We start from the raw sequence: 12,619 nt of genomic DNA on the forward strand, positions 1-12,619 counted from the left end.
AGAAAGAGTTAGTCCATTTATATAAATTCAAACCATAGCAAATAGGGGTGTGATGTTTTAAATGAATTTGGGATTGTCAACGTTTTGAATTTTGTGTGCAAATAATGCTACAACAATACTGCAAATAGAAGATGACATGCATCTTTCTAATTGTTTGCCACTGATAAAGCGCTCCACACACCTCATTGTCATTATTAGTTGGGAAAATGGCAGTGAGACATGAAAGCGACAGCAGCGAAGTCCTGTATGGCAATACTTTAGTTAAATGAGAAGGTGATGAAATGCTAACTTTGAGGGGGAATTGAGCTACAGTAGCAGTACTGGTGCACCGTGAGACCCATGCTGTTGCTGGCAGCAGTGGGATAAGGGACAGAGTGAAAAAAATCAATGATTGCAACCATTGTCAATGGTAGAGGATGTCTACTTCAATACCCTAATGGCATATCTAGAACCAGACTACAAGATGCCATGTCGAAAAACCACCACAGACCTGATGGAGAAATTTACAACGATTGCTCTCAAACACCATTGTTGGACGTCTATGAACACTCTGCAACGAGTCATCATATTGATGAGAAGTGTGACATGAAGTCCCATGTACTGAGAACATGGAGGAGAGGCACAAAGAGAACCTAAAACTGCATTTATACCATCATTACTGAGTGAATTGGGGACAGCAGTAAGGGGAGTGCCGTTGGGTAGGTAGCCAGGACTGCGTTTAGATGTTTTTTTTATTTTTTATTAAACGCTTTAATGATAAATGGCAGTTTAAACACTAAGAAAATGTGTACATTTGTCACATCCCTAATTGCAAACAATGAGCTCCAATGAATCATTCCATCAAGTATATAGCAGTACATGTTTATTAGGACAAGGAACAGCTAATCTGCAGTCCCTGTCCTAAATACCGACAATTAGTCCATTCATCAACAGTAACGTTAGTTGTCAGTATTAGCGATTAAGTAGTAATTTGTAAGGCATTCAGGGTGATATTCTGACTTGGTCCATGTGCACAACTTGGACTTTCGCATATAATTTATTGATATCAATGTGAGATTTGCATGTAAGTTTGAGCATGCAGATCCAAAGTCAGAATATGGCGCTCTGTGTTATCCTATACTATGGTTAAGGTTAGGAGAAGCTGATCCTATAGCTGTACCTAGGGGAAACAAACCTTTCTCCTTGCTGGGTGACTCATCACTGGAATGTGGGGATCTCTTTGCGTAGGCTGCCTTCATCCTCTGGATGTTCTTCTTGCTGATCACCTCGTGCTCCACTATGGGCCGCGGGTAGTCCTTACCTACGATGCACCCTGCTGCCTCCTGGACGCTGCGGGGAGCCTTCCACGGCTCGTAGATGTACTGAGCTGGGTACTTCTTCAAGTGGGGTAGGTATTTCCTACAACACAGATGATTGTGATTGGTTAGAACTTGAAGGGGGGGGGGGGGTTGTTCTTCCTACAATGCACAGGTTCATGATTGGTTGTGGTTAATCATCAATTAACATATCATAAATCGGACTCACAGCTTTCCAAATCATTTTTTTAAATGTATGGTCTGTTTACATATTTTAGGGTTAAGGTTGGAATAAATGGGTATAACCTGTAAATTATTTATAATGACTTTTAGGGTGACTATAATTCCATTACACTTTGATACATCACATGCCTTTTTATTTTTCTGCATAAGTAAAAGCAGGAAATGTATCACCTATGCCTTTACTCTCATTCATTCCAATTAGACTGGTTTTGGATTTCTCCCTGACCAAGGTGGCTGCCATTTTTGCCCCATTATAGAACTGAGAGCTTATGACAGCCCCTTTTTATGAATTGAAAAATATCTTACCAGTTTAGGATTCAGATTAGAGGTTGGCCAATTAATTAGGGCCGGTTTCGAGTTTTCGTAATCTGCATTTTTGGACACCGATCATGGACGATTACATTGCAGGCTGACTGCCTTTTATGCGAGTGCAGCAAGGAGCCAGCTAGCATTAAACGTGTCTTATAAAAAAACAATCAATCTTAACATAATCACTAGTTTATCTAGCTTGTCCTGCGTTGCATATAATCGATGCGGTGCCTGTTAATTTATCATTGAATCAGCCTACTTCACAAGCTCATTTGCGAAAAAAGCACTGTCGTTGCGCCAATGTGTACTTAACCATTAACATCAACACCTTTCTTAAAATCAATACACAAGTATATATTTTTAAACCTGCATATTTAGTTAATATTGCCTGCTAACATGAATTTCTTTTAACTAGGGAAATTGTCACTTCTCTTGCGATCTGTTCGACAGAGTCAGGGTATATGCAGCAGTTTGGGCCACCTGGCTCGTTGCAAACTGTGTGAAGATAATTTCTTCCTAACAAAGACCGCAAACTTTGCCAAATGGGGGATGATTTCACAAAAGCGCATTTGCGAAAAAAGCACAATCGTTGCACGAATGTACCTAACTATGAACATCAATGCCTTTCTTAAAATCAACAGACAGAAGTATATATTTTTAAACCTGCATATTTAGTTAAAAGAAATTCATGTTAGCAGGCAATATTAAACTAGGGAAATTGTGTCACTTCTCTTGCGTTCATTGCACGCAGAGTCAGGGTATATGCAACAGTTTGAGCCCCTGGCTCGTTGCGAACTAATTTGCCAGAATTCTACGTAATTATGACAACATTGAGCAATGTAACAGCAATATTTAGACTTTGGGATGCCACCCGTTAGATAAAATACGGAACGGTTCCGTATTTCACTGAAAGAATAAACGTTTTGTTTTTGAAAAGATAGTTTCCGGATTTGACCATATTAATGACCTAAGGCTTGTTTTTCTGTGTGTTTATATTCTAATTAAGTCTGATTTGATAGAGCAATCTGACTGAGCGGTGGTAGGCAGCAGCAGGCTCGTAAGCATTAATTCAAACAGCACTTTACTACGTTTGCCAGCAGCTCTTCGCTGTGCTTCAAGCATTGCGCTGTTTATGACCTATTAGAACATCCAATAGTCAAAGGTATATGAAATACAAATGGTATAGAGAGAAGTAGTCCTATAATAACTACAACCTAAAACTTCTTACCTGGGAATATTGAAGACTCATGTTAAAAGGAACCACCAGCTTTCATATGTTCTCATGTTCTGAGCAAGGAACTTAAATGTTAGCTTTCTGGTGTTCATTTCTGGTGTTCATTGTTCTAATTGTCATTATTACATATACAGTGGGGCAAAAAGTATTTAGTCAACCACCAATTGTGCAAGTTCTCCCACTTAAAGATGAGTCCTGTAATTTTCATCATAGGTACAGACAAACAGACAAAATTGGGGGGGAAAAATCCAGAAAAATCACATTGTAGGATTTTTAATGAATTTATTTGCAAATTATGGTGGAAAATAAGTATTTGGTCACCTACAAACAAGCAAGATTTCTGGCTCTCACAGACCTGTAACTTCTTCTTTAAGAGGCTCCTCTGTCCTCCACTCGTTACCTGTATTAATGGCACCTGTTTGAACTTGTTATCAGTATAAAAGACACCTTACAGAAAACGTTTGACCTCTGTCATTGCCAACAAAGGGTATATAACAAAGTATTGAGAAACTTTTGTTATTGACCAAATACTTATTTTCCACCATAATTTGCAAATAACTTCATTAAAAATCCTACAATGTGATTTTCTGTATTTTTTTTCTTCTCATTTTGTCTGTCATAGTTGAAGTGTACCTATGATGAAAATTACAGGCCTCATCTTTTTAAGTGGGAGAACTTGCACAATTGGTGGCTGACTAAATACTTTTTTGCCCCACTGTATATAAAAATCGTCTGATTAATCGGTATCCGCTTTTTTTGGTCCTCCAATAATCGGTATCGGCATTAAATCATAATCGGTCGACCTCTAATTCTGATCAACACGTGTGACAGCAAAACAATTGGATGCTATGGTATTACAAGGTAATAAATCTAACATTCTGGCTTTGGTAAGGGTTAATGTTCTTACTTGATGTAGTCTCCGTTTTTGTCAGTTTTCTTCCCAAAGACGATGGGCGAGTAGACCCTGAAGAACTGGTGAAAGAAAGTACTAGCAGAGAGCCACTGCCAGTTCCCAGCATTCAGGGACCAGTCTCCATCCAATAAGAGTTCCTCAAATACCTGTGAGGCAAACAAGGTCCAATGAGAATCAACTCAATAATACAGTGGTCAGAACTAAGTTCATCTAAATATTCTGAAATGGTGTCAAAACCTTGTATTAGGCCTATTGATGCCAACATTTTCAGATCAATGCATTCAAAAGAGACTCTACTTTCAAGTATTGAGTTGCTCCTCTAATCTCAGCATTTAGCCTCATTCTTACCAAACATGACCATTTTGATCTGGTTATTGTGCTTTTCATTAGACTTATGAGGAATGGTTGAGCATATATAGGGATTATGCCCCAAATGAATAATGTGCAAATGTTGCACAATCCAGGTGTCCAAAGCTATTAGACTTACCCAGAAAGACTCACAGCTGTAATCGCTGCCAAAGGTGCTTCTGCAAAGCATTGATTCAGGAGTATGAATACTTATGTAAATTAGATATCTGTATTTATTTTTTCAATAAATGTTAAAACAAATATTTATCATTATGGCAGTGTGTGTAGATGGGTGAGTATCATTAACCCATTTAAAATTCAGGCTGTAACAAAATGTGGAAAAAGTCTAGGGGTATGAATACTTTTTGAAGGCACTATATCTGTATGGTGAACTTGGGTGTCAATATTTGTGTAAATCTGGCTTTAACAGCCTGTGCTGTCACTGAATTGCACCTAATAGTCTACAGTAAGTTTCAAACTCTACAAAACAAGTCTGCCAAATAACTGTTGAATTATCAATTGAAAGTTAACCATTTGAGACACACACTAGTAACATGTTGATTGGCAGTAAAAACTACAGATACAGCTTTCAGACGGCAGTGTGAACTTTAAAACCAATTATTAAAAGGTTTTCTATATTACGATTTCACTGTAATAACCTTGTCCTTACAGAGCATAACAAATAGAGAGTACTTGAGTTGGATGGTTGTGCTGTGATTAATGGATGGGGCAGGAGCCAGGTTTAAATATCAATCCTCTATGGAGCAGGACTAATCGTGTCACTTTATTCCATTAAACCATTCAACTCCGTACTAGACACGAGAGAGAAAAGTCCCTCAGCTTGAAAAGTTGGACGTAACAGACGAGGCACAAATCGGCTCTCTTAGGGGAGACAGGATAACTTCTGAATTATAATTATGATGTAAGCAATGCATGATTGTTAAAGCTCTTGTTTGAGCAGAACATCTGACGACATGGCCATCAGGCCCTAACTGTAGATACACTTCGGTTTCACAAAGGTTCTTAGACTGTACAGTACATAGGCCTATTCACTGTGGTTTCTTTCTTCTATGCAAATTAGACTCCAGAAGAGAGAAATGCTATATTTCATAGATTTTTATTTTTTTATTTAACTAGGCAAGTCAGTTAAGAACAAATTCTTATTTTTCAATGACGGCCTAGGAACAGTGGGTTAACTGCCTGTTCGGGGGGCAGAACGACAGATTTGTACCTTGTCAGCTCGGGGGTTTGAACTTGCAACCTTCCGGCTACTAGTCCAACGCTCTAACCACTAGGCTCTGACAAATTATACCATCTAACTCATTATTGGAATAATTATTTGCAGTACACTGTGTTTTCAACAACCACAGTGGACAATGATCAATATTTCATATGGCCTATCATCATTTCAGACCAAGTGTCCTACAGTAACGATGAATGAATTAAAGATGGATGAAAAATGTGCTGCCCTTGGTGATACATTTCAATTAACAGTAGCTGGATATGTATGACACTTACTGCAGTGCCAGGCCATATTCATGTCACCAAACAGGAAGTGAATGATTATATCCATGAACATGAATATTATTTAAAGATGGAATGGATGTGGTGGTTTCACCATTAAGGATTCCAGCTTTAATGTTCAGGTTTGACTAATATCAATGATTGGTGGGCTAGGCTGGGACATTCAACTACATCATCCATGCTCTGCAGTGAGGACCTTGTCAATAAAGGGGTCAGACTTGTTGATCAATCTTTTTAAATGTCATTACACTACTTGAACATTGTAAATGTACCAACAGCAATAAGAGCAGATAGTCTTTTTTCTTTTTCTTGTGAGGTACTGTATTTGCCTCACTGAAAAGCATTTTAAATGATCAGATGTCTTATATTTACAGCATACATAATGGGGGTTCAATTATTATTTATTGTATTATTGCAGTACAGTTGTGATTTGCTAAAGCCATGCTAAAGAATGCAGCTAAAACCCACTTGGGGTTATATACCGTAGACGTTAATAAATAACAATAATCCATAACGGCAAGGTATGGTAGTCCATACCTTCTGGCCCTCCTCCCAGCTGATCCACAGGTCTCCTCTGGTCAGGAAGCAGGCCACGGCGTGCCGGGCCAGGTGGTGGATCCAGCCCTCTTGCCTCAGCTGGGTCATGATAGCATCGATGAAGGGGAAACCAGTCCTGGCCTGCAGAGCAACACACGCACACATTGAGTGGATTGATAAACAACAATGTCATGCTTTACTATAGCATCAGATTAAGTGAAATTCTATTCTTCAGAGGTTTATGGTCTGGTTCCCAGACACAGATTGAACCTATTCCCCTGGACTAAAAAGCATGATCACTGGAAAATCTCCATTATTTGCTTTTTAGTCCAGGAGTAGACAATCTCTGACTGGAAAACTGGCCCTATGTGTTAGGAGCTCTACAGGCCTACCTCTGCCCATGCAGCCAGATACTCAGGGTTGCTGTCCCAGTCCACCTGTGTACACACCGGGTTTCCCTCCATCTTGTCAAAGTTGGGGATGCCCAGGCCGGCTGTGTAGAAGAACTCTCTCCACAGCAGCTGGCCATGCAGCGAGACGGGAGGCTTGGAGTGCTTCTTCTACAAATCCCACAAAAGTAAAATGTCAGACATTACTTTCCATTTTCCACAATATGACTTCCCATTCTTGTGCATGACCAAACTCTGCAAAACACTTACCCATCAATGGAAGTTGATTGATAGGCTTGAAGAGACTCACCCCTTGGTAGACGTCGGTTAGACTCCACCAGAAGGTGCGTACTGACAGGCAGCCAAATGTCATATAAGGGCTGAGGACGGTGGTGCTGGGGCTCAGGGAGTTTGGGGACGTCTGTGGTTTCTCAAAGCCACACACCCATTCCTGGGTGACGCCAAATAACGAAAAGAAATTAAATAAGAAATTCCATTTAACCAACTCCCCCATTGACATCAATGAATGATTTACATGAAAGTCTGGGATAAGCGTGGGAACCTTAAGTCTAAATACTGACCAATGTGTTGGAAGGAAAATGGGTTTTTCCATCTTCCACCCACTTGTCATTGCTCATGTACCAGTAATCAAGATGGCTGCCAAAAGACATGAGTACCTTTCTCTCCATGTGTTGGTCCAGTCTCAGCAGAGCCTCTTGCTCTCCACCGGGGAACAGCTCCTCAGTCAAAGACTCTGAATCCTGATACAACTTCTCTAACGTGGAGATGCCATAGTTTTCCTCATGTTTCTCTGAGCACGGAGTCTTTACATCTAGTTGAATGTGAGGAAGAAAGGCAAAAGTTAGGCCAATTCCCACAAGTGTAAAGGGTTATCTGTATAGGGCTAAAATAATGTATGTTTCTTACAGAAATCTGAAAATAATTTGCATAAGCATGGTAGCAATTGAAAGTGAAGAGTTTGGAGATCATGGGGAAATTATTAGACCACAGTGGATGACAACAGTTGACCTAATACAAGACTAAATCCAAACATTACACTGTTGAATTTATGAGCATTTTACATTTAATGTACTTTTCGCCACATTTGTTGATAACGAAATCTGAAATACTCTGGATACATTCAGTAACATGATAAAAATATTCCTTAAATGTGGGGGAGGTGCAACATAACAAAAATAATTACACAGGTTTGAGTGAGGATGAACTGATGTCCCCAAGTGGCCACACACCTCTCCAAAGTGTAAACAGTTCCTAAGTCATTTCAATGCACTTTTATGACTCAAAGAAGATGGGGGCAACTTCTTGTCGCTTATCAGTGCCCAAATTTGGAATTTTCAACCCTTATACACTCTTCCTCACAAAGTTAAAAGCGTTGGATTGGTTTTGGCCTAAGCATGGGCTAGAGGAAATTTCCACCATATTTCTTACACATTTTAAATCCATGAAGGGAAGTGAACAAGTGCACGCTTAGGACATAAAGGTAGACAATCGGGACATGGCAAATATATTCACATGGGAGAACCATTCCAAAAGACCTTTTGGTCTTACCCTTCATGTCATCACTGGTTGGAGCGGGGATAGGCCTTTTGGGGGGACCAATACTACTGACAAGGGTCTGCAGCCGATTGTAGGTCAGGGGAGCCTTCCCGTTGTTCTCTTCAATTATCCTACAAGAATGACAGGGCAGGGATACAGATCATTAGTGCTGCATCCAAGATAGTCTTGCAACTTGAGTGATGGTGTTCATTTTATGTATTCAGACATTTTTCAATTAAGACAGTGTCATCATGCATTTCTTTCTAAGATGTCTGTCTCCATATTAAAATAATCACATTTAATTGTATTCTTATTGTGTTTCATTAATTTCTAAGTTGGCAATAAGCTTTCTCTGCACAGAGTAAACACTTGTTAAGGATCGCTCACCTGTCTATGTCGTAGAGTGTGTGGGAGACTTTGTAGATGATTTCTACTCCGTGCTCTTCAGCTAACCGGACCACCTCCTTGTCCCGGCGGAGGCTGAAGGGCTCTGTGTCATACTCATATGTCAACCGCGTCACCTTCCACTTCTGGAACAGCTTAGGAAAGACCTCCTCTGGCTTACCTCTCACCACAAACAGCCTGGAGAGTGGAGACCCCACCAGCACTTTTTACTTCACTAACTGTAGATTTTTTTAGAAGCACACAACAATAGAATACCAGTAGGGATCCATCTGGGATCACCACACAACAAACAGCCAAGAAGAGACACCATATCTCATTTCTTTATCCACTCCTTACATTAACTAACCAAAACAATACATGCATCTTTATTGATCCATTACCAAAAAAAGTGTTTTGCTTCAACAGTACCCAGTCCCATCAACACAACATATCCACTAAGCAACTGAAATAGCATTGGACATCATGTCCTTTTATTCCTACCTAGAATTGAGTTTCCTCAGGCTGCAATCCAAGTCTTTAAGGGCTCCTATGAGGAACTTCCATCGGTTGATGCCAATTTTGACGTTGTTGGGGGCACATGGGTCCAGAACAAACACAGGGTAGATCTCCTTGCAGTCCCGCAATGCAGCCACAAGTGCTGGATTGTCGTGCAGTCGGAGCCCCTTGCGGAACCAGTGAATGCAAGTATGAGCCATGCCTGTTTGGTGACCTACCTTTTAAGAATAAACGAATCAAGGAGGCAGGATTGTTAGTTCAAGCTCTGCTCCAGTGGTTCCCTCTGTCCTTACATGTCTGTCAGAAGTAGTTCTAAAGTGAGGGGGAGTAGTGTAGCCTAGCTGGACATTTATGGCAGTTGGTAGTCCTCTAATTCGGTTACTTTCAATATCTTGATGGGATGTAATGGACTTCAAAAGGTAAACACTGTGTCCAGCATAGGTTACCTATCTAGGCTTTAAAATATTTTAATAAAAGTAGCCTACTTAATGTCTCTGTATGGGTTCGATTATGCCTACATTCTATTGTAAACTAATTGAGATACAATTTATCGGTTTTATCATTTCAATTTTCTCATGTAAACAAATGGCACAACAGTCCGTTTTCAAATAACTATTTTGTGCCTTTGAAACTAGTTTTAAAAACTAGACTTACCTTTATACAGTCTTGCCTGCACCAGTAGAAAATATTGACAATTTGTTTTGTAATCAATCGTAAAGAGAGTTACAAAACCCAACACAACACGTCCTACCCGTGAGCAGCCAATCAGAAGTAGGTCTAATAAATGGATGTTGTTTCTGGCCAATAAGATCATTGAGACAGTCCGTGTTGTGTGGTGCACTGCCAAGCTGTGTAGTTGCTACTTTTCCATTAGATGGCGCCGTTGCAGCTACATAGCAGCGAGCCATTGCAACACGAGATTGACAAAGCATAAGGTGAACGAAATGCTAAGGAAGTGCACACTTCTGGAGAAGGGTAGAAAATCGGAAGCAGACCTTATAAATGGACTCAGTGATAGGGCCTTAACTCAAGTGTTTACTGCTAAACATCCCATGGTCATCAAAGAGCCATCCTCTGTCTAGTTCTGGGACTTTATTTTTATTCATTTTTTTTATTAACAACAAATCAATACATGAAGTACATGTTGGAACACAAGTATATATAAATAGTATACAAAGGACAATTGGGCTAGGGGGTACAATATCACATTACACAAGGACCTTAAGGGACATACATACACTTAGAATTCTAACAGCTTTTTTGTTAGTAGAGTATTTAATTGTCTTAAAATATAGTTACATTTATTTTTGTAAGGTAAGAAAATGTGGTGTTTTGTTTGTAAATTTACATTTGTGAATATGAAATCTGGCCAAAAGAATAATTTAATTAATTACATAAAATAGTTTCAGCTTATTTCTATCATAGGTAAAGAATCCAAGCAGTACATCTCTCCACAATAGTGTAAAATCTTCATAAATGTGTTCAATTATAAATCTACTGATTTCTTGACACAGTTTTCAATGCCAGAAAAAGAATACAATACCAGAAAAAGATGCAGCACCATTTCTGGGTGGTCATTACAAAAGGTACAATTTGAGTAACCTCAGCAGCAGGGAATAACAGGGAGGGACAGCCTCAGCAGTCAGCTGGCTCAGGCACCAGGACAACAGGAAGAAGAGGGATCAGACGAGCAGAAGCACCAGCAGTAGTGCCACATACGTCTGCTGTTTGGATGCTTTTTGATGAGAGAGTAACTGGGGATGCAGCACAAAGGAATCCCTCAGCAGATGCCATAATGGAGGTCTGATCCTATTTGGAGGAGCCCCTCCTCCAAAGATCTGCAGATCCTCTGAGCTGGTGGAAGAACAAGGCCTCTGTCTACCCACTGCTTACTAAAGTCATGACAGATAGACTCTGCATAGTGGCCACATCCATTCCCTCTGAGAGGGTCTTCTCGAAAACGGGACAAATAAACTAACTGTCTGTTACATGCAATATGCTTTGTGGACTGAACCAGACAGAGGTTGCTATCCAGTTTTGTGGCAAAACAAAGATGTGGTTGAATTTATTCTGCCACGGTCTTATTGTCTCGGCCTTAGGCCTATATAACACTGTCGCAGGGCATATGAATTAACAGGATTTATAGAGCAAACACATTTATCACAACAGAGATAGTAATATGGCTTTTTTTCTGGCTTCCTCTGTGATTTTTACCCACGCATCACTACTGCAGCAGTGTAAAAAATTTAACAGAAAAGGGAATAGTCTGAAATTGGAGTGTAGGATACGTTTATAAATGATAATACATTGTTTCTTGGTGGGATGCGTTTATTGGGTAATTGGGTAATGATGCCCGTTTGAGGTGTTGGAAAATGTGAAGTATGCGCTGGGAAAAGTTGTCTATCAGAGTGACCAGGCGTGGTCTTATTTTGACTAATGATATTTCTGAAGAAAAGAGGAAGATTGCAGTGGGCATCACAAGAATCCGAACAACAGAAGTATTGTGCTTTAAACTTCGGAGCCAAGCACCCATCAAAGGAGTCATTTCAGGAGTAACGACGGATGTTCAGGTTGAATACCTGAAGAGGATTCTTGTGGTTGGTGCCCGGTGTCTGACCCGCTGGGTGAATGGAGACAAATAAGTATGTCAGCCCTGTTTTTTAAATGTTTTATAAAGAGCACCTATCTACGCAAAGATTGGTTATGTATACAGCTTTGTAAAAATGTTTAAGGATTTGGCCATGTTTCAAGTGTGTGCAGACGGACGGAGTATGCTGAAGAATGGTGTATAGATGGACGATCGGTGTTGCAATTGTGTTGGGGTCATGTTCCTGGTGTGGGTGGGTGGGGTTATATCCTTCCTGTTTAGCCCTGTCTGGGGGTGTCCTCGGATGGGGCCACAGTGTCTCCTGACCCCTCCTGTCTCAGCCTCCAGTATATATGCTGCAATAGTTTGTGTCGGGGGGCTAGGGTCAGTTTGTTATATCTGGAGTACTTCTCCTGTCCTATTCGGTGTCCTGTGTGAATTTAAGCGTGCTCTCTCTAATTCTCTCTTTCTCTCTCTCGGAGGACCTGAGCCCTAGGACCATGCCTCAGGACTACCTGACATGATGACTCCTTGCTGTCCCCAGTCCACCTGGCCGTGCTGCTGCTCCAGTTTCAACTGTTCTGCCTTATTATTATTCTACCATGCTGGTCATTTATGAACATTTGAACATCTTGGCCATGTTCTGTTATAATCTCCACCCGGCACAGCCAGAAGAGGACTGGCCACCCAAACATAGCCTGGTTCCTCTCTAGGTTTCTTCCTAGGTTTTGGCCTTTCGAGGGAGTTTTTCCTAGCCACCGTGCTTCTACACCTGCATTGCTT

The 12,619-nt window shown here is 40.5% G+C and overlaps 1 protein-coding gene across 2 annotated transcripts in view; it reads right to left on the minus strand.

Annotated features, from left to right (window-relative positions):
• Positions 1–10,039, minus strand: part of cry5 (cryptochrome circadian regulator 5) — a 10,284-nt gene extending 245 nt beyond the window's left edge. Inside the window, exons 1-10 of one of the 2 annotated variants that reach the window (XM_020485098.2) lie at positions 9,904–10,039; positions 9,235–9,467; positions 8,737–8,931; positions 8,362–8,480; positions 7,470–7,624; positions 7,103–7,243; positions 6,796–6,963; positions 6,404–6,544; positions 3,989–4,140; positions 1,175–1,398 (exon numbers count right to left, since the gene is read on the minus strand). In XM_020485098.2, coding sequence (XP_020340687.1) covers positions 1,175–1,398; positions 3,989–4,140; positions 6,404–6,544; positions 6,796–6,963; positions 7,103–7,243; positions 7,470–7,624; positions 8,362–8,480; positions 8,737–8,931; positions 9,235–9,449 — 1,510 coding nt within the window. In that variant the 5' untranslated portion in view covers positions 9,450–9,467; positions 9,904–10,039. Of the gene's footprint in view, positions 1–14; positions 1,399–3,988; positions 4,141–6,403; positions 6,545–6,795; positions 6,964–7,102; positions 7,244–7,469; positions 7,625–8,361; positions 8,481–8,736; positions 8,932–9,234; positions 9,468–9,903 lie in introns of those variants that run through there. The other variant, XM_031826392.1, reaches the window with a different exon arrangement.
• Positions 10,040–12,619: the final 2,580 nt, after the last annotated feature.

The sequence above is a fragment of the Oncorhynchus kisutch genome, linkage group LG6 (assembly GCF_002021735.2).
Source record: "Oncorhynchus kisutch isolate 150728-3 linkage group LG6, Okis_V2, whole genome shotgun sequence".
NCBI lineage: Eukaryota > Metazoa > Chordata > Actinopteri > Salmoniformes > Salmonidae > Oncorhynchus > Oncorhynchus kisutch.